Source organism: Mastigoproctus giganteus, chromosome 14 (genome assembly GCF_048544385.1).
Source record: "Mastigoproctus giganteus isolate SK-2022 chromosome 14, ASM4854438v1, whole genome shotgun sequence".
In the NCBI taxonomy this organism is placed as follows: domain Eukaryota; kingdom Metazoa; phylum Arthropoda; class Arachnida; order Uropygi; family Thelyphonidae; genus Mastigoproctus; species Mastigoproctus giganteus.
The window spans coordinates 102,817,379-102,844,272 of record NC_143588.1 but is presented as its reverse complement, the minus strand read 5'-3'; the positions used below and the strand labels follow the sequence as shown (position 1 = coordinate 102,844,272).

Genomic DNA, 26,894 nt, shown 5'->3' with positions numbered 1-26,894 from the left:
ATGTAAGGAGAATCTGACTGTTATCTACATATCCATTGGGATAGTCGTCACTTCCACTGATCCTTTTTATGATCATATAACCAGAAGTAATACATATATACAGTACTCCACAGTTACAACACAGGAGTAAGAGGACCTGCAGACATCTCCACTATGATGCCTACTATGGTATAAAAGAAACCATGCTCCATGCATGATATCTAATACCAGTTCATATTGAACTGGTATTAGATATCATACATGGAGCATGTATTGATACATCGTTAGTATACTATAATGCCAGAGTGACAGATATACAGACATATATATAATAATAAGAATTGAAGAATAAATAGGAAAATACCAGAAATTTTTCACATATGTATACTGAATATGAATAATAGAGTACAAGTAACATCGTGAAATTCATATTATATAAAGTATAATACAGTATTTAAGGAGTCAGGAGTGTCACTATCAGAAGATAGCAAGGTTAATTTGAACTTTTGAAATTCCATTTTTTTAATTGTCTCAGTTATCAGTTTCCCCTTTGTGTTGTTTACTTTTATTTATATGGGCCATTACAGAACCTTAATATCACAAAAATTTAGGAAGAAAATTAAAATTTTATAAACTATGAAAAAAAAACATATAGAAACACTTATTACAAAATTAAAAATTTCACCCATGTAAAAACATGCTTACCTTATATGTTCACATAATAACAACACAAATTTGACTATATAATTCATTATCATTTTAAGCATCTCTACAAAAATAAACAGCAGAGGATTATTCTCACTGTAGCAAATACAAATAGATGGTTTGCATGTGAAATTTTGGTTGTTGATGAATTTTAATGCTGGAGATTAATTTTAGAAGAGGAGGAAGGGGTAACCTCCATGATTTTGCTTTATTATCCCCCCCTACTTATTTGTTTAATTTAAAATTTATTTGTTGTATATAATTGATGCTACAGAATATGCTGCCATTGTTTCTCATTTCCAAATTTCCCTAACATAGGTTAACACTAATAATATAAGTGTAGTATCATTGACAATAAAACTGCTTATTTGTACAAAATCTGAATGCATTATAATACACTCTGCTGCTTTTCAAGTTTCTCCAATCTAACCTGACATAATGAAACTATTGCATAAGATGTGGTTAGGAAACTTGATTAGAATATTAAATGAGAAGAATAATAATAATAATAATATAAGGGTGCAGAATTATATTTCACTGCAGTAGTTGAAATCAACTACATATTGCATTGAAATAGTGGATTTGCTTTTTTGGGTTACATGATTTGAAAAATGTTAGCTTAGGCAGAACTAAGGAGAATGGTATTTGACTTTCAAGTTGATAAGCCCAAGGTGGGTCAAAAACCACCTTGGGCTTATTTCCCAAGGTCTTTAGTGGGAGCACAGATCTCCCTGTTATCAGAATAAAAAAACAATATAATGTACAATTTATATATATCATGGCTAAATTCATTTAAAAATAGTGTTTTTTAGTACTTTTGTAGTGTAAGAAATAAAAGCAAATGCAGAATACTTTTCATTTGAAGTAGGGATTAAATTTCATATGGTATAACTATCAGAACGGAATTATCATTAGCTATATGGTGCAAGGAAACCTGAGACTTGCTTCACCAACCAAAAAAAAAAAAAAAAATTCCTGAGAGAGAGAGAGAGAGGCAGAGGCAGAAGTAGAAGATAGAAAGAAATCATCAAGAAAGAGAAGAATGATGATATCCAGCTCAGGATCCTTGGTGTGCCAAGTCCATACTTACCAGATGTGAGTATGGGCTTAGCACACCCAAAAATTAAACCCCCCGGCATTTAATTTTTAATGGTTAAAAATACTCAGTATGTGAAAGTTCATAGCTCAAACTTTTAGAACCATTTATCTTTTCCATAGATAATAGTTATTGAATATATATATATATATATATATATATATACTCGTTTAATTGTAGATTGTTACCGATTATTGGTGTTTTTCATATAAGTATTAGTGTTCATACAAATTTGTAATCAAGTTAACCTAGTTTGGTTATCTTCATTCCATATGGCCTATACATTTAGAGTTAAGATAAAAAGTATAATGAAAACATTTTATCTGTAGCAAGATAATTATTAAATCTTAATTTCTGTATAAATTTATATAATAATACTAAATCTTAAAGACTGTACAAATTTATATAATAATATAACGTATTGCATTACACCAAGTGGCCGTCAATCCCCTACCTCATCGGGGGGCTTTGAGTGGATTGACAGCCCTTTTTGACGCAATGCCTCATACTTACTCGTTTCTGTCTGTACCTATACCAGTACTGTAGTGGATAGCTTTCATGTGTATAAGTCACGTCAAAGTGAGCTCCCGAAATTTGGATTATTTTGAGTGTTTTAAACAATCCCTGAGTGGAAAAACTAATTGTCAGTGAAAATACTAGGTGTGGTGAGTTTAGGAGTAAAATTTTGGAGGTTGGGATTGTGTTTTGAACGAAATACATTCGCATATATTTTTTACAGGAAATTGGATAGTGTTTTCTATGGTGAATCATAGTCCCATAGACTTTGCATTGTGAAAAACCCATTGTGAATTCTCCCATAGGAAAACCATTACCCCATAGACTTTACATGGGGAAAGATGGCCACCTAGAAACAACTTTGTTTGGGTGTATCCAGGAGACTCTACAACAGGATTAGCGACCCCTATATGGTGTATTTAACTAATATAAACAGTGAATATTAGAAAATACTTAAATTTTCAATGTTATCCTATGGTAGAAAATTTTCCCATAGGTTAACATAGGATTGGTGGTGGGCTTGTTTTGGGCTAAGATTTACAAAACTTAAAGTGCTCGTATCTCCTTGTCTATTGTGATTGAGGAGTTGTTCTTTGGACAGTGGGGTCCTTGGAAAATTACTTATTTTTTTAGATATTTTCCAGCTCCATCTGGTGGATAGGAGTGGAGATACAGATATCCAGGTTTTTCAAAATCAAAACTTTCATGCTGATTTTTCATCCAGCTTGGGACATAGGAAATACCAGTGTTTATAGGGTTTTGGACATAGAAAACAAGGATAGTTATAGAGTATTGAATATTTATTTCAGAAAGTGGGTAAGTAGACCTTTTTCAGGATACAGAGGAAGAGGAACAAATAAATAAAGTTATTTTTTTTCAGGAGGAAGAGGATCTTTTAGATTAAGAATACTTTGTTTTGTCTGATTTATAACACATTACATTGAAATGAACACTGAACCTAGACAGGAGTTGACTCAGGATTCTGATTCTGGGGGGGAGTCCTCTGGGGAATCTGGTGAAAGGCCTGAGCCTCCCAGAAGACAGAAGGGTAAAAGTGTTACTAAAACACCTAAAGGTGGGACCAAGGGTGATAAGAAAAAAAGTAAGAACAAAGGTAAAAAACAAATAGTAATGGAAAAAGATAAAAATGAAGCTGATAACTTGGATAAGGTAGTTGATATGGGAGTAGAGGGCAGGAGGAACTCTGATGACGAGTTTTCTAAGGGTGGTAAAGATAAAAACAAGGGGACAAAGTCAGTTTCTACTGACATAAATAAAAGTAAGAGTGATTCTGAGGAGGGTACTTCTTCAGACTTGGAGTCGTCAGTTTTGAAATCTCCTGAGGTTTTTAAAACGCTCAAAAGCCGCAAGGTTCCTTTGACCCCTCGGATTATACCTCATGGTGACAGAGATACAGTTTCTAATACAGATCCCCCTAGGCTAGCGATTGAGTCACCTACGTTGGCGGAACCTGATGTTGTTGAAGTGCAAGGTCCCTCTAGTTCATCTGCATCGATTGGACATGGGGGAAACGACGTGACTCAGAGATGGGAGTCAATATTAAGTTCCCCTCTTGATGATGATTCTGAAACTGGTAGGAACCCAGAGGTATTTCGGCTATGTTCTGTGGTATCTAAGGTTAAAAAGACCCTTACTAAATTTCTGTTTTCAGATGATAGTGGTGTCACAACTGCTGCTTCTGGTCGTATACTGAGTTTTTGGGCTGATTTGGAGGCGGTGAATACGACACTGCTGGTGGAAAATGAACGTTTGCGGGTACGTGCTGCTGAGCTAGAGACCCGATCAGAGCTTCTCAACAATTTATTGAAGACACAGATTGAATCTGGGAGTTTGCGTCCAGGTGAAAAAACATATGCTGGGACTGTTGGGCGTGGTTCGGCTGGAGTGGGTATGCCGGTTCCCTCAGAGTTGGTTGGTACCAGTGAGAGTGCCCGTGGTGTTGTGCGTGGGCCTCCTGGATCCCCATCTGATCCTAATAACATCATTATTTTCCGTCCCATCGAGGGATCTGATATTGACTCGAGTCTGAGTGTTAAATCATCAGTGACTGAGGCGATCAAAAAAGAACATAGGAACATGAAAATTAAAAGTATTCGCTTGTTGCGAAATAAAGGAGTCCTGATGGAAACAACTTGTCAAGACGACGTGAGAAAGATAACAGAGAGTTTATCATTTAAGCAGGCAGGTTTGTCGGTTGAGAAACCTAAGTTCTCAAATCCAACCGTGTTAATTTACGGAGTTCCTAAGGAGCTTACAAAACAGGATATTCTGGAGGACTTGTATCACAAGAACTTTCAGGATTTTGGTGTTACTCGGGAGGAGGTTGACCAGGAGGTCTCCTTCAGATTCAGCTCGGGTTCTGGGACCAGTGTTACAAACTGGATCATGGGTTTTAGCCCGCGTCTTTATAAATGTTTGTTCAAGAATAATAGAATATTTCTGGGATATGGTTCACATCGTTTCAGGAAGTTTACTGTTGTTAGTAAGTGTTTTCGTTGTCTGGGCTATGGCCATTCTTCGCAGAACTGTTCACACAAAACGGTTTCATGTGGCCATTGTGCTAATAGCGGACATATTTTCAATGAATGTCCTAACAAGGAGAATTCCCCTAAGTGCATTAATTGCAAGAGAAGAGGTAGAGATCATGATCATTCAGTTCGAGATAACAAATGTCCAGAATACATCAGAGTTGTTGAAATGACAGACAGGAGAACATATAATGAATAATACAAATTTTTTGATTCCAAATACAGGTCATTCTATAAACAACAGGTGTGTAAGAATTTTACAGATTAATGGACAAAGGTCTCGTGCTGTTGCTGATGAGATTAGGGTTGATTATTATTGCCCTCAAAGGCAGCAGCCTTTGAGGGCAATTATGACCTTGTGTGTATCCAGGAACCTTACTATACGGCACGGGGGGGAGGACATGATCATATAATATCAGGATACCCAGCATCTTGCAGAATAATTGCAGTTTCTGAAGTTCCTCCTAAGTCAGCAATAGTTGTGATAAACCAGCATATTGTATTGACTGACATTTCTGGTTTGTCTTCTGCGTGTGTTGCGTGTACTTCTGTGTCACTGAAGGATTTTTCCTTTTGTTTGGTTTCAGCGTACTGTTCTCCTGCGGATAATTTCCAGAATTTATTGCATCACATTGATAAAATCTGCTTGAGGTTTGCTGAGCGTGGTCTGGTTTTGGCGGCTGACTTTAATGCTAAATCTAATTTTTGGCATAGTGGAGTTCTAGATGTTCGTGGTTCTCTCCTGGAGGATCTGATTTTGTCGTATAATTTATGTGTTCAGAATTTACCAGGTAAACCGTTTACCTTTTCTACTCGTAACGGTGAGTCGAACATTGATGTGACTATTGTTTCATCGGCGTATGAGGGACGAATTCTTCACTGGGATGTGATTCCTGGTTTGGTAAATAGTGATCACAATGCTATTTCTTTCTATATTGCCCCGGGGCCTGTGCAGGAGAGGATTAGTACTAGGAATTTAAGAAGATTTTCAATGGAAAAAATGAAGTGGGATAAGTTTGTCAATTATCTTAAATCAATATACAGTGATCACAACACATCAATTTTGAGTAGTCTTAATGCACAGGAGTTAGTGGCGCATGTAGAGTATCATTTATATCAAGCAATGATGCAGAGTACTACAAGGAAGCAGATTAAAGTGACTCCCGTTCCTTGGTGGTCTCGGGAGTTGTCCGCACGACGATCTGAGGTGTTTAAAGCTAGGAAAGAGCTGCAGCGTAATAGGCACTTGTCGGACCGGGACGTACAGCAGTTCCAGGATATTTATAAATCACTGCGTCGTGAGTACCACAAGGAAATTGCTAGAGCAAAACTTACTTGCTGGCAGAGATTGGTTAGAGAAGTGGGCAACTCGGATCCTTGGGGGCTGATTTACAGGATCTCCCGGAATAAGCTTATGCATGGAGATATTTACAATACTGTTGTGTCTGAGGGAGAGGAGACTGATAATTGGTATGACACGGTCAAACAGATAGTTAAGAACCTTTTCCCTGAGGACCAGATTGAATTGGACACGCAGGATCAATCCAGAATACGTAAGGAAAATGTTGAGTATGAGGGCCCAGCTGAAACAAGTCTTTTTTCTCTTTCAGAGCTTGGAGTTGCTGTCACTAGATTGAGTGTTAAAAAATGCCCAGGTTTGGATCTGATTGAAAACAAGATGTTAATTAAGTTCTTTGATCATTGTCCACAAATATTATTACAAATGTACAATAAATGCCTTCTTGAGATGATTTTCCCAAGATCCTGGAAGATAGCACTGCTTAAGATCCTTCATAAGCCTGGAAAACCTAGGGCTGATCCCCGGGCATATAGACCCATCTCTCTGTTGGCAAATCTAGGGAAATTATTTGAAAGATTGTTGGTCCCTCGAATCGTTGGAAGTCTAACTGAGGGTCACATGTTGTCAGATTCTCAGTATGGCTTTAAAAAGGGTCATTCAACCGAGGAAGCAATTCTAGTGCTGATTAATTACATTAATTCTTCTCCCGAGAAGTATGTGCTGGCTGTATTTGTTGATTTTGAGGGTGCCTTTGACTCTGTTTGGTGGGAGAGTGTGCTTATGTCTCTGAGGAGATCTGGGTGTGATCGATATGTTTATGGAGTTATCCGCTCTTACTTCAGTGATCGACTTGTGAGAGTTTGTGCCAGACATCTTATGTTCAGCAAGTATGTCAATAGGGGATGTCCACAGGGTTCTGTCCTTGGACCGTTATTCTGGAACTCGGTTCTTGATCAATGGTTAAACAGATCGCAGGCTTCTCAGTGTTTGCAGGTGGCTTATGCGGATGACTTGGTTCTGGGAGTTGATGGTGGTTCTAGAGCAGTAGTAGAGTTGAAAATTCAGGAAATTCTGAACAATCTATCGGAGTGGGCAGTGTTAAATAAATTAAAGATCTCATCTAAAAAAACCAAGATGATGGTATTTAAGAAGCATTTTGACTATAACCGCCCGCCTGGAGTATTGTTAAACGGATGTCAGATTCCTTTGGTGTCCAGTGTTAAGCATTTGGGTTTGATTTTGGATGATCGGCTGGGTTTTCATCTGCATGTGTCACATTTGAGGGATAAACTCAGGAATTTTACTTCTTTTGTGATGCGTATTTCTAGGAAAGAGTGGGGACTTAACAAACGAACTATGTCACTATATTATAAGACTATATTCTTGCCGATTGTTGCATATGCTGCAGGAGTTTGGATGAAGGCTGTGATTAAGGTAAGAATTAAAAATCAACTTATGTCGTTGCAGAGGTCCATGTTGTTGGCATTGTTGTATGCTCCTAGAACTGTTTCTACGGCAGCACTACAGGTGATTGCGGGTACTCTTCCTGTTGATTTATATATATTGTACCGTGGTTTATTGTATGCATTAAGAAAAGGAATTTCAGCTCAGTGCCTGGGCATCTCTGTTGATCTCACTGCTAATCTCAAAGAAGAAAAAGCCAGAATTTGGGATTCCCTTATTGCTATTTGGAGGACTAGGTGGAGTTCTTCTGAATTTGGAGAGATAACAAGAACAATTATTCCTGTGGCGGATTTTGCTATGTCAAAGACAGTGTCTTCTTGGTTTTGTCCAACGATGTTCACAAGTTATATATTGACCGGACATGGATCCTTTAGAGACAAACTCTACTCAAGAGGATTGGAGCCTGATCCTTGGTGTTCGTGTGGTGATGCAGAAATGTGGACACATGTCTTGTTTGTTTGTCCGTTTTATGGTTCAGAGCGTCGGCAACTTTTTGATGAAGTTTCTCCCTTTACTGAGATCAATGTGGGGGTCCTTTTGAGTGATGCATCTCACTTCCAGGCTCTGCAGAGGTATGCTGCTGCCGTGTTTGCCAAAAGAACAGTTATAAGAAACCTTTCAGATGTGGAGTTGGCAGCATATGTGAATCATGCATGATTGCATCTGGGTTCGGGAGCTTCAGTCTGGGAAGCTATTTGTCCGGTCTGTGGCTCCTGAACATGTACCACTACGGTGGTTTTTTTTTTTTTTTTTTTTTGTTGTTTCCTTGGTTCTTGGGTTTGGGCGGCCTAAGACCAGGGATGTTGGCACCCAACAGTATTGCACTTCCTCTGTTGGGTGCAGGTTTGTGCTTTGCACTTCAGAATAAAATAGTAGAGACAGGTCCGGCTCCACGTGCCGGGGACGGGCATCAGGTTGCAGCTGAGGTTTTCAGCTGCTTCCTGATGGCAGAGTGACCTGACATAAACAACACATTAAGCTCACAAACATTCCTTCAATACTATTGTAATCTTTCCTATTCAAATTTTGGTCATTATTATTGGATATATTAGTGTAAATTAATTTACACATTAAAAATTCTTGTTTTGGAATTTCAATTTCTTAGCTATATTTCAGGCCCACTTTACAGTTTTCTGTAAAATAAAGAATTAGGTGGAGATGGGCATTTGCCTGGGAACCACCCCGACACAGTTTACACACACACACACACACACATGTACCTATACCAGTTTTGCTATTTTAGTTTATATTTTCAGGTTCATTAAATATTATTTATTTTCCTAATTTCTTCTATTTTTAGGTTAATTTTCTTAATTTTTTTAATTAATACTTAATTTTTATTTATTTAAATATTACTAGTTTATTTTTTATCGATCTCTTCAGCAAACTGATAAACCCCTCGTTGGGCTTTGTGTACCCTATCACAGTTTGCTGAAGAGATCGATAAAAAATAAACTAGTAATATTTAAATAAATAAAAAATAAGTATTAATTAAAAAATTTAAGAAAATTAACCTAAAAATAGAAGAAATTAGGAAAATAAATAATATTTAATGAACCTGAAAATATAAACTAAAATAGCAAAACTGGTATAGGTACAGACAGAAACGAGTAAGTATGAGGCATTGCGTCAAAAAGGGCTGTCAATCCACTCAAAGCCCCCGATGAAGTAGGGGATTGACGGCCACGTGGTGTAATGCAATACGTTATATTATTATATAAATTTGTACAGTCTTTAAGATTTAGTATTATTATATAAATTTATACAGAAATTAAGATTTAATAATTATCTTGCTACAGATAAAATGTTTTCATTAGTAAAATATTATGAAAAATCATTATCATTTAGCATTATACTTTTTATCTTAACTCTAAATGTATAGACCATATGGAATGAAGATAACCAAACTAGGTTAACTTGATTACAAATTTGTATGAACACTAATACTTATATAAAAAACACCAATAATCGGTAACAATCTACAATTAAACGAATATATACTGGCGCGTATAATGTACAATTGGCCTATGAAAAAAATACAATGGCATTAACGCAGCACAGAAGAACTCGGAAATTTAAAAGAATACATACATCTAAACGTAATAACCACATTATATATATATATATATATATATATATATATATATATATATATATATTTTTTTTTTTTTTTAATGATGCAATACTATTATTATGCAGACATTTTTATGAGAAATTAATTTGTTTACTATTTTATATTGCTCATAGGATGAAGGTCATAAACAGAAGATGATGGTTAGTATGGCTGATTATCATCATTCACAGCATGCAGAAAATCACATGCAAGTGAATGGGGGTATGCTGAGTCATCATCATCATCATCCACATCTTGTCTCTGGAAATCACAGAGGTAATAACAGCAATAGCTATGAAAGCCATCCTGTGGATCTCTCCAGTCCTAGACCAAACGGGCATTTTGACACTGTCGATATGGCAGGTGGTCATCATAACAGGTCATCTCACTACAGGTCACATGAACTCTCTTATGCAGATGGCTTAAATTCTGTATCTGATTGTGGTAAGTTTGCAAATTTATAGGTATAGGTGTTATTTATAGGCATAGGTGAGAATAGTTGGTCTTTCTTTTTGTAATATTTGTTTTGTGGATTTTTATTGGAAAGTTAATACTGTTATAATGGAAGTGTTTTTTTTTTTTTTTTTTTGGCTGATGCTGCATAAGCTTGCTTTCTTGCATCATATACCTCTACTAATGCTAATGCTAATAATTATTATTGGTATTGGAGAAATCTTTCTCTTTCATATGAATAAAAAGAAATGAAAGTTGAATTTTTATTTATTTTTCGAGGGTTTAGTGTCAGACAACATTAACTGCAAAATTGTATTTCTGTTTTGAGAAACTTTAGTTTTACTTTATACAAATAACAATGCATATCATGGGACTTTCATAGAACTGTATCTCTCTAGCACTTTACAAGTTAGCTTGGACTATAAGCACATTTCCTGTAAACCAAGAAAATGTCAAATGACTTTTTCTTGGTTAATTACAAAATGATTTTGTAGTTAATGTTGTCTGACACTAAATCCTAGTTTTGTTTATGCAGATTAGGAGGAGTGACCCATTTACATGTTCCTTAGCTTTCTTTGCATTCTTATTTAAGTTCAGTTTCCTTTACAGTTTGGCATTGTAATGTGAGTATATGCTTTACAATCCTTAGTTGTTTTCTTTTTAATTTTGCACAGCATAAGGACCAGTGTCACTCAAATATTTTCATCGAGCAGATTAGTTTATCTGTTATCTGTGGCATTTCACTGATTTGATCTCAATGCTTGCAAGGCTGATGCCAGTCTAATGTTTTATTTAATTGCAGGTAATTTTACTATATTGCCTCTGATTAATATTTGTCCAAATTATTTATAGGTATGAATTTCTTCTGTAACATCAGTCCCCTCTCCTCCTCTCCCTTGTTATTTGTTTTTTGTATTTATAATATTAGTTGTGTTTATATTCAGTCTTACCTGTGTTTGTCTCCACAAAATTAGTCTTGATTTATATCACATTTGGTTGGACAGTATGTGAATGAGACTGCTTTGCACCCACTGATGTTAGTCTTGCTATCTATTTTCTGTTGTTTGTTATTTTTCTTATTATTTTAATTATCTTTCACTGTTTGACTTTATTGTCTCTCTCTCTCTCCCTCCCTCCCTCCCACATATATAAATGTTATTGTATCATGTGTTTAAATGTCAGAGAAACTACTTTTTGGAAAATTTTAATTCTAGAGCTGCCCTAATTACAATGTATAATAATATTTTTGTAAGAGCAAAAATTAAAATAAACAAATGCAGGTACAATGTATTGTAGATGTTATTTTTGCTTAAATGTTCACTCTTTTGAATTTCACCAAGTCTCATAGGAAATTTGAAAGATTGAATATTCAAGCCATGGATTAGTTCGCATGCAAGTAATTCTCCTTTTAGATGGAGCAACATGCATATTTTATTGAATAAAACTGATTATATACTTTGATTGAGAACAACTTTTATTGCACATATAGAGTTATGTAGTTGCAGGTTTATATATCAAAAGGATATATTTAAAACCAGATATTTAAGGATATATCAAAACCAGATATTCACAGATATCTGGTTTTGATATACAGTATCCTTAAAGATATGATATTGTGGAATTTTACAAAATTTTACATGTGGAATTTTGTTGATCTACCTCTGTTTTTGAAACATTTGCAATACAAGCATTTTTCAAAAGCTGCTTGAATTGATATGAAATGGAAAAAGTAAATTATTTACTTCTCAAAATTTACTTTTGAGCTTTGGTTTATACAGAAGTTAACGTTTTTTTACAAATATTTCAATGAATGGTGTTCAGATGAAAAAAATCTGAATATTATTGACATATGGAAATTTTGAAAAAATGTTATTTATGGCTAGAAATAATAGCTCTTTCCATGAAATGAGAAGCCTTTAACCATATTCAAATATTGATATCTTAAATTTCATTGGTGGACTTTTTTGATGCAAGAAAATTCTAAATTTTATTTTCAAGGATTGCACATAGGTTTCAGATAATAGTAGAAATTCAGTTTGATATGTTAAAAGCCAAAATGAATTATCCAGTTTGACTTTAGCAATCAGATTTTATACAGATTCCCATATTTGTTTTGCTATTAGGAATAAATTTTGAACAATTTCTCAATAAAATTTTATTACTGTTGTGTAATTTGTGAAATATAGTTTAAGAATAATATATAATTTATAGTGTAAAGGAACATGTATTTGTTAGAGATATCAGCATGAGAAAATTGCAGAGTGCCACAGGTGTTATCTGATAATTGATTTGAAACCTGCTGTGGGCTATTTTATTTGCGTCACAGTATTACATCTGTAGCAGAAAGAAGTGAAGAAGTGTAAAAGCTGATTTATTCCTGAATCTTATGTTATACTGAAATTAGTATAACTTTGATTTTTGGTAGACTAATTTTTAGGTCTCCAAAATTGCCTTGAGAATAAATTGCTATTATAATGGCTCATATAGAATCTTTATTGGATGACTATGAAATACCTTATCTTGATCCTGGATTTTTCACATATGGTTTTGGTAAGAATGATGTAGTATTTAACTATTTACGTATACTGCATTTTACTTACAGACTCCCATGGGTAAAATTTGAAGTAGTCACATTCTTTATTGAGTGCTGACTAGCTTCTCACATTAGTTCTCATAGGTATAAATCCTCTTTACTGCTTTCATATGGTATAAATTCTGTGGGAATTGGAAACTGTTAGAGAAGGGTAATAACAGATGTTGGGTGGTGTGAAAAATCATTGTTTGAATTTAGAGTTAGTGTCAAGTGGTTATTTAATGAAAGAGATTTTTTTTATCATTGACATGTGATTATTGAATGTATAATGTAATTTTCTGCACTGGTTTATTTTAAACAGTGAAGATGCCTAAATTAAATATAAAGATTTTTATTTTGTTACATAGAGATTAGATGAATGATCCAGAATATTTAACCAATGTTAATTATTATCAGCAGTATCAAGAAGACCAACAGTGGAATAATAATGATCTTTAAGAAATTTAGTATTAGTGTTATAATGGCTAAATGATGCAACGAAACAGACTTTTTCTGCATTTGCCAAAAAAATAAATAAATAAATAAATAATTCTGTTACTCATTAACTTCATTTCTAAAAAAGTGACTATCCAATTCTGCTTAGAATATAACCACACTTTCTAGTTTGACCACTGTGGGTAGTAGCAGGCAGTTTATTCCAGTGATCTACAACACGTTGCTGATAAAAGTAAATTAAGCTTTGTGAGAACCAGCCCTCCATTCCTCCCCAAAATTTTATATTTGTGCCTCCTGGTTCTTCTACCAGTGAAAATATACCTTGTTCATTCTGCTGATTCCCTTCAGGACCTTATATACCTCTATCAAGTCCCCTTCCCTCCCCTAAGATGGCTAGTTTCCAAACTTTGCAGTCTTTTTTAGAAGCTCTATATCTTTATTAAATGTGGCCACGAGAAATGAACACAAATGCAGTCTCACTATCATATGTAGAAGGACAATGACCTTCCTTTTCCTTACTTGTGAATAAATGAATGAATAAATATCCATTTATTTGTTGTCAGGCAACTACATAATTGACTGGAGACAACATGCCCCATATGGCCAAGGAGAATGGCTTACATCAGAATTCAAAAGTACATGAATAATAAACTGAGTTTATCATAATAACAAAATGAGTTATTTAGAGCAAGAATCACACACACACACACACACACACACACACACACACACACACACACACACACACACACACACACACACACACAGCCCAAGAGGTTAGACCACTGAAGTCAAACTCAGTGGTTTACAGTTACCCATCATGTCTTTTGTATTTCCTTTGTGGATTTGGGAGACATTAGCACTTCTCAGTCCAGGAATTATCTCAGAGTCTAATGATCTCGTTAGCATCCCCAGTGGGATAATGCACTCATGTACAGCCCTTTTCAGCATAACAGGATGTATACTGTCTACTCCTGCAGCCCTACCTTAACTCAGCTTTAGTAGTTTTTCTCATAGACTCTTCTCTGAGATTGATATATCATCTAATTTACAGCAATCTGAGTTCTTGCCACTATTCCCTTTGGTTTCAAATGGTCTTTCAACTAAAAATTACTATATTTATATGCATTAGTAGCAGGATGAACTTTTTGTTTTATTTTTAATGTTTATTTCCTTGTTTATGGAATATATTGTTATGAAAATTAAAAATGCTAACAAAAGTGTACATAAGTGCTATGATTCTTCTTTAGAATCATCACTGCATTTTAACCAGGGCACCCTGTCTGGAGATAAGATAACAAATGAACATCAGTTAGTACCACTGAATAATCATTCTTCTCTAACTGTCCCACTGTTAGTCCCATCACATGGATCTCCTAGTCCTCTTCCTACATCACCTGCAGTGGATGACTTGTCCAGAAATAGGTAAAATTGCTTAAAAATGTTGATAGTTGTTTTAAATTTTATATCTCTTTTTAATGTATTTCTTTTTGAGTTGCTGAAATCAAGTACTGTAATAATCAAAAAATGTTTAACTGAACATTTCAAGTTAACTCAGGTGTCGATGTGCAGTTTGTGTGGGACCATTTACAAAATAACTGTGGCTCCAGTTATTTGATTTTTAAAAATAGCTCTTATTTCCAAAGACCAGATATTATCACCAGTTTTGATGCAAAATAATTGCTCAGGGCCGATTATTATATTTTAAGACTTTCATAAACAAGTAAAATAAAATAATAGAATATTTGAAACAATTAAAGGAGGAAGAATATTAGATACAATTAAACATTAGCCCTTATCACAACTTTAAATGAACCATTTACTTTGCACATTATTTACATTAAGAGTTAAGTACTAATTATACACTTATACTCTAATAACTACCTTTATTAGCGTCACATTCCTGAACTTCTGCTGATTTCTTTGTTGACTGACTATTTTCTGATAACAAAGATTGTTATCATGGTATCAGTGCATTGAACCATTGAGGCTAATTATACGAGCATCACTAGACTCTGGAGAGATTCCCTTGGATTGGAAAAGTGCCAATGTATCTCCCACACATAAGGGTGGCTTTAAGAGTGAAGTGGGAAATTGTCGACCTGTCAGTCTGACTTCAGTGGTAGGGAAAATCATGGAGCCAATGATCAGGGGTGGAATTCAGGATCATTTGGATCGAATTGAAATTCTCAAGGATACTCAGCATGGTTTGGTAAAGGGAAAATCATGTTTAACAAATCTGGTTCACTATTTTGAAAGGGTCACTCACGAGCTGGATTTAGGGAATAATTTCGACATTGTTTATTTAGATTTCAGCAAAGCTTTTGACTCAGTCCCACATGAGCGGTTGCTTTATAAGCTGGAACAGGTTGGAATCACTGGGAAAACCCTTAGATGGATAGCAGGGTGGCTTCAGGGCAGGAGGCAGAGGGTTGTGATAAATGGCTATTCCTCAGATTGGGTTGACGTAAGAAGTGGGGTTCCCCAAGGATCAGTATTAGGACCACTGTTGTTTTTAATTTTCATAAACGACATCGATGAAGGGATAGAGGGCGTGATGTATAAATTTGCAGATGATGTTAAAATTGGTAGAGTAGTTAATGATCACTGTCAAGCTGAGCTTCTTCAGAGAGACCTAGATAGACTTCAGGAATGGTCAGAAAAATGGCAGCTATGCTTTAATCCAACAAAGTGTAAGGTATTACACCTGGAAAACAGTAATCCCAAAATAACTTATTCACTTGGTGGAGTCCCTTTCCTCCAGTATTGGAGGAAAGGGACTTGGGTGTTACGATACGGTCAGACATGAAATTCTCTGAGCATTGTAAACAGGTTGCAAGGAAGGCCCATGGTGTCCTATTGATGATCTATTGAACTTTTGCAAGTAGAGATAGGGACGTGATAATTCCATTATAATAAGACTTTTGTTAGACTACACTTGGAATACTGTGTTCAAGTATGGAGACCGCACCTAAAGAAAGACATCGAGCTTCTTGAAAGGGTGCAAAGACGGGTAACTCGCCTGGTGAGATCGGCAAAAGGGCGTCTTTATGAAGAAAGACTTCGAATATGTGGGTTGCAGAGTTTGGAAACTAGACACCTTAGAGGAGATTTGATTGAGGTGTTTAAGGCTCTGAGAGACATCAGTAAAATGAATGAGGACGAAATTTTCAAGATTATAAATGATGCTAGAACTAGGGGACATAAATTCAAGTTAGGGGGGGAAATGTTTAGTTAGATTGGACTGCAGGAAGTTTTATTTTAGCCAGCGAGTTATAAATTACTGGAATAAGTTGCCTACATTGGTGGTAGAGGCTGACAGTTTGGGGAAATTCAAAGGTTATCTGGATAGTACCTTTGGGTGAAGGAAGCGCATAGGATGATAGATTTAATTTCCTTTTCTTTTATTAATTATTATTATTTATTTTTTTTAATCATTGTTTTATTTGGGTTCTTTTTTTTTTTTTTTTTTTTTTTTTTTTTTGGCTGGTGCAGCTAAGCCATAGGCTTTCTTGCACCATGCGGCCATTACTAATACTATAATAAGTGTGATAATTAGTGGTTAACTATTATTAAAAGTTAGATTTTTGAAACAAAATAAAATGAAATTATTTTAATATATATAGGAATGTGAGTTAATCTGTAAATGAGGACAATCAGGATGCAGTTATAACCAACATGAAAATGCTTTATAGACAAGATTTTCTTGTATATTTTATATTAGAGCTTAAAAAACTTTACAAAAAAACTTAAACTTGGACTTTCTGTGCTTTCATTATAAACACAGGGTCAGCCCATAGTGCAGATCTGGGTGTGGTGCACTTCTCACATCTGCCTAGATCTGGCCCTCATTTTAACTATGCAAACATATTTTGTAATATTTCTGCAAACATATGTTGTGTATTCCATTTTTTTCATTCTATTATTTTAGTACATTTTGTTATCTTTTTGTTGACTGTGGCAGTAGTCATCATTTCATATAAAAGATTATTTAGTATGCTATAATCACTGTGTAAATTCCTTTCCTTTCCTACTTTTCATTCAAATTATTTTTTACAAAACTTCTTTTGCATTCAAATAAACAGTTCAATTGAATTAATCCCTCTTAAACCATGTGAAATTAATAATTCCTAAATATATAATGTGCTGAAATTACAGCACATTTAGGTAACTACTGCTTCTAAGATGACTAATAAACTTTTTTTATTAGTCACCTTAATAAAGACTAATACACTTTTTTTTAATTATTTTTTGACTTCAATTAATTTCTTATATGGAACTCTGATTTTGTCTTTGAGAATAGATTTCTTTAGTCTTTTTAGTGTAACATAGGCAGCAGCACTGAGCCAACCTTGTAAAGAACAGAGGACTCTTCTCATGGAAAAGTAGTTTCCATTGTTTAATTCATATATTTTTTTTTAATATGGTAACAGCAGTAGTTACCTCATGCTTCTTATCAAAAGCAGCCTCAGTGCAAAAAGTGCTTTTGCTGAGTCAAAAGCTACACCTTCCAGCATAGAACTTGTGCAGTGTTAGTTGGAAGAAAAGGTATAATGAGAGTGCAAGTAATTTGCAGACAAGAACGTTGTGATGAGTGACAAGTCTCTACATGCAGATAGAATGGATGAGCAATGATGAATGTCTTATTATGGGTGGTTTCAATTTACCTATAATTAATTAGAATAAATGAGAGGGAAACTCACTATTGGGAACAAAATTTTTAAATAAAATAGATGATTATTATTTGTACCAACATGTTAGAGAAAATAATAGGAATAAGAATATTGTACACCTTATTGTTGTACACCTTACTGTACACCTTACTCATGAATCAGATGCATCATGGGGCTTACAGTACAGAAACTTTCAGTAGTGACCACATAATCATTAGTTGGAAGATGTTGCAGTAGTTAAAGGTAAATGTGTGGTTTTTAATTTCAGAAAAGGACTGTCACAGTTTGATTCTACATGCCATCTATGGATTGCAGAAGTGGGCGAATACATTGGAATTGTGGAATACCTTTGAATCAATAATCACAGAAGCAATAAATGCACGTATACCACAAGAAAGTATACATGTGGAGGACACCAAGATGGATCAGTATGGAGCTGGCCATAGTCTAATACAATAGAAGAAGATGACATGGGAAAATTACAAAGCTATGAAAAGTACTGAAGCCTGCTACAGCTGCAAGTTGATCTGTAATAATACCACAGAAAAGTTTAGGGCAGCCAAGCTGAGTACGAGAAAGCATTAGCTAAGAGAGCAAAGAATAGGGACACGAAGTTTTCATTTATGTGAATACAAAAAGAAGAAAATTAATCAGATTGGACCCTTGTGTGCTGGATGTGGAAAAGTCTTCAATAACCCAGCCAAGGTTGATTGAATTTGAGGTATTGCTCAAAACATCAAAGGCAGATATTGTTGGGATATCAGAGACGTGGTGTCACACAGATATAAGGAATACAAAACTAGAATTTGGGGAGTACATGTCTACAGGAAGGATAGACAGGATAGGAAAGGAGGAAGAGTTATGATATTAGTTAAGAAACACATAAAATCCAAGGAAGTGAAGCCAGTCGACATCGCTGGACAATGCAGTGTCGGGATACTTACAAATTAACACATGACACAGAAGCCTATGATAGATACAAGTTGATATGCAACCAAGTTACAAAGGAGGTTAGGCAGGCGAAGGCAGATTACGAGAAATCCTTGGCAAGGGATGCAAAGAAAAACAGCAAAGAGTTCTTTACTTATGTAAACTCTAGAAGGAAGGGGATGAATCAGATTGGTCCACTTGATATTGATGGTTCAACTGTTGATGATCCTGCTCAGGTAGCTAACAAACTAAATGAATATTTTGCATCGACATTCACACATGAGGAGTTATTCAGCAAGGGGAATGCCAGAGGTGTATTCAACTCTAGCAGTAAGCTACAGAATCTTGAAATAACTGGGAGTAAAGTGGAGGAGAAACTGTTGAAGATAAACACAAGAAAGGCACCCGGGGTGGATGGGATCTATCCAGTTATATTAAAGGAGGCAGCAAAGGAAGTAAGCAAACCCTTAGCCATAATTATGAGAGCTTCCTTGGACTCAGGGGAGGTACCCATAGACTGGAAATGTGCAAATGTGACCCCAATTCACAAAGGAGGATCAAAGGCTGACACAAGTAATTATAGACCTGTGAGCTTAACTTCTGTTCCAGGAAAATTAATGGAGGCACTGGTTAAAGAAACACTGCAGGATCATTTAGACAAGACTTCAGTTATAGCTCAGACACAGCATGGTTTTGTTAAGGGGAAGTCTTGCCTGACCAACTTGATTGGATACTATGATGCAGTCACAAAAGAACTGGATGCAGGGAATAACTTTGATATTATATACTTGGATCTTAGAAAGGCTTTTGATACTGTTGCACATGGAAGGCTGCTACACAAATTGGAGCAGTGTGACATTGGAGGCAAATTGCTGCTATGGATAAAGGGGTGGTTGAGGGGGAGAAGACAGAGAGTGGTAATCAATGGACACTGCTCATCGTGGACTAATGTTATTAGTGGAGTCCCTCAGGGCTCAGTGTTGGGTCCATTATTGTTTTCTGTATTTATAAATGATATTGATGATGGTATATCAAGCTTAATGTCCAAGTTTGCAGATGATACAAAGGTTGGCAGGGTTGTCAAGGACACTGCTGACACTATGCTGCTGCAACAGGATCTGGAAAGGTTGAGCAGATGGGCTGAGAGGTGGCAAATGAAGTTTAACATTGACAAATGTAAAGTACTACACATGGGAAACAGCAACCCCAGAGCAACGTATCAACTCTGTGGTACTACACTGACAGTGGTAGAGAATGAAAGGGACTTGGGGGTGGTTGTGCAGGCAGATATGAAGTTCTCTGAGCAGTGCAGACGGGCTGCAAGAGTAGCTCATGGAGTATTGTCAATGATATACAGGAATTTTTCCAGCAGGGATAAGGAGGTGATTATTCCATTGTATAAGGCAATGGTCAGGCCACACCTAGAGTACTGTATACAGGTCTGGAGGCCTCATTTCAAGAAGGATGTAGAGCTGCTGGAACGAGTACAGAGAAGGGCAACAAGATTAGTGAATGGAACAAAGGGGTGCTCTTACGAAGAAAGGCTTAAGTTTTGCAAATTACAGTGTCTGGAGACTAGGCACCAGCGAGGTGATCTGATAGAGGTGTATAAAGCCTTGAATGGTTTAAGCATGCTCAATGCTGATGGGATTCTTCCTCTAGCTCAGAAAAATCACCTGAGAGGGCATAAATTCAAATTGAGGAAAGACAGATGTAGGATAGACGTGCGGAAATTTGCCTTTAGCCAGTGGGTGGTTGGTTGGTGGAACAGACTTCCATCCCTTGTGGTGGAGGTTGATAGCCTAAATAAGTTTAAGGCTCAGCTGGACAGGTATTTTGAACGAACAGAGGGGTGAAGTGGAAGTGGGTTTTTTTTTTTTTTTTTTTTTTTTGGCTGATGCTGCATAAGCTTGCTTTCTTGCATCAAATGCCTCTACTAATGCTAATGCTAATGGGTCAGTTTGGTGTGACATAAGCATTTGGAGATCAAAATTGAGAGTAGGAGTGTGTTATAGGCCTAATGACTCTGATGAGTATAATAAGAAACTGTATAGGGAAATGGAGTGGGCCAGTAAATCAGAGGGTCTTATAATGTGGGATTTTAATTTCCCAGATATTGACTGGAATTTGTGGATTGGTCACTCACACACTAGCAAGGCTTTTGTGGATTTATTGGATGATTGTTTTCTACATCAGCACGTTCGGGAGGCAACTAGAGGGAGTAATATTCTTGATTGATTATCAGTAGTGATTCTTCATGCATTAAGAATCTGCAGATAAAGCAACCACTAGGTAGCAGTGATCACAGTGTGCTGAAGTGGGATTTATTCAAAGAGGAAACTACCATCAGGGATAAAGGGAAGGTTTTTTGCTTTTGTAAAGGAAACTATGGTGGTCTGAGACAGTATTTAAATTCTGTACTGAGGGACCAACTGATGATGTTACCAACAGCAAATTCAAAATGGGAAGCATTCAAAGAATTTATCTTGGAAGCTAATATGCTTTACATACCAACTAAGAAATATTGTTCAAGGTTTAGGCCTAAATGGATGTCAGATGAACTAAAGAGACATATGGCAGAGAAGAAAAATGCATGGGATACATATAAATTAATGGGTGACATGGAAGCCTATGATAGATATAAGCTGGTCTGTAACCAAGTCACAAAGGAGATTAGACATGCAAAGGCAGATTATGAGAAATCTTTGGCGAAGGATGCCAAGAAAAACAGCAAAGTGTTCTTTACTTATGTAAACTCTAGAAGGAAAGGGATCAATCAGATTGGTCCACTGGATATTGATGGTTCAACTGTTGATGATCCTGCTCATGTGGCTAACTAACTGAATGAGTATTTTGCATCTACATTCACACATGAGGAGTTATTCAGGGAGGGGAATGCCAGAGGTGAATTAAACTCTGGCAGTGAGCTGGATGATTTTGTAATAACTGAGAGGAAAGTGGAGGAAAAATTGTTGAAGATAAACATAAAAAAGGCACCTGGGGTAGTAGTAGTAGTGGCATGTGCAGCATCAGCCAAAAAAAAAAAAAAAAAAATCACACCACTCCCTCCAAATACCTGTTCAGTTCCTCTTTAAATTTATTTACCTATCAACTTCCACAACGGCAGATGGAAGTTAGTTCCAGCAATTAACCACCCGCTGGCCAAACGAAAATTTCTTAATATAACTGAATGGGATCTATCCAGTTATATTAAAGGAGGCAGCAAAGGAAGTAAGCAAACCCTTAGCCATAATTATGTGAGCTTCTTTGGACTCAAGGGAGGTACCCATGGACTGGAGATGTGCAAATGTGACCTCAATTCACAAAGGAGGATCAACGGGCGACACAAGTAATTATAGTCCTGTTAGTTTAACTTCTGTTCCAGGAAAATTAATTGAGGCACTGGTTAAAGAAGCACTGCGGGATCATCTAGACAAGACTTCAGTTATAGTTCAGGCACAGCATGGTTTTGTTAAGGGAAAGTCTTGCCTGGCCAATTTGATTGGATACTATGATGTGGTCACAAAGGAACTGGATGCAGGGAATAACTTTGATATCATATATTTGGATGTTAGAAAGGCTTTTGATACTGTTGCACGTGGAAGACTGCTGAACAAATTGGAGCAGTGTGGCAATGGAGCAAATTGCTGCTATGGATAAATGGATGGTTGAGTGGGAGAAGACAGAGAGTGGTAATCAATGGACACTGCTCATCGTGGACTAATGTTATTAGTGGGTCCCTCAGGGTTCAGTGTTGGGTCCATTGTTTTCTGTATTTATAAATGATATTGATGATGGTATATCAAACTTAGTGTCCAAGTTTGCAGGTGATACGAAGGTTGGCAGGGTTGTTAAGGACACTAATGACAGTACGCAGCTGCAACAGGATCTAGAAAATTTGAGCAAATGGGCTGAGAGGTGGCAAATGAAGTTTAACATTGACAAATGTAAAGTACTACATATGGGAAGCAGTAACCCCAGAGTAATGTATCAACTCTGTGGTACTACACTGACAGTGGTAGAGAACGAAAAGGACCTGGGGTTAATTGTGCAGGCAGATATGAAGTTTTCTGAGCAGTGCAGATGGTTTGCAAGAGTAGCTCATGGTGTCTTGTCAATGATATACAGGAATTTTTCTAGCAGGGATAAGGAGGTGATTATCCCCTTGTATAAGGCACTGGTCAGGCCACACCTTGAGTACTGTAAACAGGTTGGAGTCCTCATTTTAAGAACGATGTAGAACTGTTGGAACGAGTACAGAGAAGGGCAACAAGATTAATGAATGGAACAAAAGGTTGCTCTTACGAAGAAAGGCTTAAGTTTTGCAAATCACAGTGTCTGGATACTAGGCACCTGCGAGGTGATCTGATTGAGGTGTATAAAGTCTTGAATAGTTTGAGCATGTTCAGTGTTGATGGGATTCTTCCTCTTGCTCATAATAATCACTTGAGAGGGCATAAATTGAAATCGAGGAAAGACAGATGTAAGATAGATGTGTGGAAGTTTGCCTTTAGCCAGTGGGTAGTTTGTTGGTGGAACGGACTTCCATCCCTTGTTGTGGAAGTTGATAGCCTAAATAAATTTAAGGCTGAGCTGGATAGGAATTTGGAATGAATGCAGGGGTGAAATGGGCGCTTTCTTTTTTTTTTTTTTTTTTTTTTTTGGCTGATGCTGCATGATCTTGCTTTCTTGCATCATATGCCTCTACTAATGCTAATCCTAATGTTGCTGATGAATAGGCACTGATGTTTACCCTTCATGGCATGAAGAAGCTGTGTGAATGAGGCTGAGACATAAAATTATCAGTTTTGAGATTACAGATGACTGATAATTAGAAAAACTTTTGAGCCTAAAAGCAAATAAAGCTCCTGGAGTTGATGGCATATACCCAGTGATTTGAGGAAGACTGCTAGAGAGTGCATGGAACAGTTGAGGTTAATTATGAGGGCATCATTGAAATCAGGAGAGATTTCTTTGTATTGGAATCCCTCCAATCCAAAGGAGTCTATTGATTAGCATTAGTAGTACATCTGTACAAATATTCAAATTATTTCAAATTAATTAGTGATAAGAAATGTGCTGTGGTTAATCTCCAGTATTGTTAAGATTCTTAGCAAAGCTTATTATCTCTAGTATTGTTAATGAATATTTTTGTATATGTATTGTTAATGAATATTTTTGTATATGTATTGTTAATGAATATACACTGGTGTGCAAAACTTAAGGATCAGTCAGGTTTTCACCTGTAGCTTATCATAGGAGTGGTCTGGATATGGGAAAAGCATACCAATGAAACCTCGTGAGGTACAGAAATGATGAAGGAAACAACAACGGAAACAAAACGGTACAGAGGCACTGTATTCAAAAATGGCAACATAGCACTGGCTGCCATGATATAGATGCATCACTGCCAAAGATGGAAGAAAGGGAAGAGGTGGTCCTCAGTAGGAGATATGGCCACCCCTGTTGTCGATGCAGGCTTTGCACTGCCTGTCCATATTTAGAACAATGTTATTGATAAGTTCTTGCAGTAACATCGTCCATTCCTCTGTCAGCGCCATCTTCAGCTGGTGAACATTTTCTGGTGGGTGTGGATGTGCCGATAGGTGTCTCTCCAGAGCATCTCATGTGTGTTCGATGAAATTTAGATTGGGGGAAACGGGCAGGCCAATCCATACAAACAATGTCCTCACTTTCCAAATGCATATCAACAGCTACAGTGCGATAGGCTGTGGCGTTATCATCCATAAACATGAACTCAGGGCCAATGGCACCTCGGAACATGCGCACATGGGGAAGGATTACCTCAGTACAGTAGCGTGCACCGGTTACAGTACTGCCTTCCAGTATCTGGAGTTATGTACGTCCATCCAAGATAACGCCTCCCCAGACGAGAATACCTCGACCGCCATATCGATCTGTTTCAGTGATGTTTGCAGGGTGATACCGTGTGCCAACCTCTCGCCAGATTAGCTGACATCCAGAATCGCTGCTGAGACTGAATCTACTGTCATCAGTAAAGAGTACCTTACCCCATTGCGCTGCTGTCCAGTCCTTGTGTTCGATGCACCACTGTAAACGGTGTCTCAGATGGGTAGATGTTAAAGGGACACAGCGTACTGGCCGTCGGGCAAACAGTCCACCTTTGTGGAGTCGCCTGGCCACAGTAAACCACGATATCCTGCATCCCGTGCAGCTGGTTTGCAATGGATCCTGCTGTCTGGTGTCGGTCCCTCTTGGCCTGTAGGAGTATATAGTGGTCATCATTGGCGTTGTTTTTCGCGGACGACCACCACTGGTCCTTCGAACAGTTGTACCTGTTGTTCTGAAGGCCAACCATGCATGCGAGATGATGATATGGGCAGTACCAAACTCTGCAGCCACACTCCTCACACTTCGACCTACCTTGAGTTTCCCAATTATTCAACCCCCGGGTAAAGTCATTCAGATGTTGTCTACTGGCCATTTCGTTGTCGGTAGCACTGTATGAAACCAATCGAACATCTGTAACAATCGTGCTCACCATTCAGCAATTTGCCCATAACTGCTGAACTGCTGCTTTTATCTGTTTATGTCAGCCCTCTCATCGCAATTCAAATTTTTGCATGTGCACCAGCTTTCTACTGAATGGCCACAGTTATGCAAATTGCCGCAAGCTGTTTCGTTTGATTTTGTGGTTGTAACCTTTAGAAATAGTGTTGGTCCTTAAGTTTTGCACACCAGTGTATATTACTATATGGATTTTGTTATAATTATTTTTTTTTAATATATAGTTATTTCTGTATGCTAAAATAACTGTTCATTCTTTCACCGATGTTATTAAAATACTCAAGTATAAAATTTTTGTGATTTATTTTCAGGCTTAAAGATCAAAGGTTAACGAGGTATGTATTAAGCATAGTTTCTTATAAATAAAATATCTTCAGTTGAAGGTATTTAATTTACAGGAAGTTGATTTACAGTTAAGTTTAAATTTTATTTTTATAGTTTTTATACTTTGAAAATCACAATAAAATTTTTTTTTTTAAATTTGAACGAATAATAAAGAATGAATAGTACATTTTAAAAAACAAGTGACAAAGATATGTTTATATAATATACACTGTATCATGAAAAGTATTTGGGTACACACAGGTCAAGAAGTTGCAGAAAGGACTTAACTCAGAAACTTATTACGTTGTAGGGCCCTTTGGCTTGTGCTACAGCCTCATCCCTTATGGATATATATATATATATATATATATATTTTACTAACTTCTGGTAGGTGTTAGCTGGAATTTGCTCCAAATTTCTTGCAAAGCAGCTACCATTTTGGAAGAGAGCTGTTTTGGTTTCAGCCTAATGTGGTGCTCCAGTTCGTCCCACAAGTTCATTGGTGTTCAAGTTGAGGTTCCAAGCTAGTCAATCCAACTTTTTTGGCATTACTGTACATAAACCAATCCTGCAAACAATATCAGCTTTGTCATGCTGATACTGACATGAATCTTTTCTATAGTACTGCTGTCTACATTGTGGCAGTACTACTAGCCTGTTTCCTTATTACTGCCACAGTGTAGGTAGCCTATAATTGTCCAGAACATCCAAATCATGGACTTCCGTGGTTTCTCAGGCAGTACCGACGGACTGTCTCCACCAAACTTCATGGTCAAGGTGGTACACCCTGATGAAAAATCACTCTCTGGGCATCTCCACACCTACACATATTGACGAGAGCAAAACATTGTGTAGAGAGAGAGAGAGAGAGAGAGAGAGAGAGAGAGAGAGAGAGAGAGAGGAGAACACAACATTTGTAGAGAGAGAGAGAGGAGAACAAAACATTTGTAGAGAGAGAGAGAGGAGAACAAAACATTTGTAGAGAGAGAGAGAGAGAGAGAGAGGAGAACAAAACATTTGTAGAGAGAGAGAGAGAGAGAGAGAGAGAGAGAGAGAGGAGAACAAAACATTTGTAGAGAGAGAGAGAGAGATTTGTCACTCCATGAACATTGGAAACAGCACCACTACAAATGCAATTTATCATAGGTGATTATGATATTGGACTTGTGTGCAGCTACTCTGCCATCGAAAACAAGCATATGCAAGTCCCTATTG

The 26,894-nt window shown here is 36.7% G+C and overlaps 1 protein-coding gene across 2 annotated transcripts in view; it reads left to right on the top strand.

Annotated features, from left to right (window-relative positions):
- Positions 1–26,894, top strand: part of LOC150075458 (recombining binding protein suppressor of hairless-like) — a 156,016-nt gene that overhangs the window by 98,474 nt on the left and 30,648 nt on the right. For both annotated transcript variants that reach the window (XM_090388917.1, XM_090388916.1), the window contains exons 3-5: positions 9,857–10,166; positions 14,454–14,628; positions 25,667–25,690. In XM_090388917.1, coding sequence (XP_090245043.1) covers positions 9,857–10,166; positions 14,454–14,628; positions 25,667–25,690 — 509 coding nt within the window. The remainder of the gene's footprint in view (positions 1–9,856; positions 10,167–14,453; positions 14,629–25,666; positions 25,691–26,894) is intronic.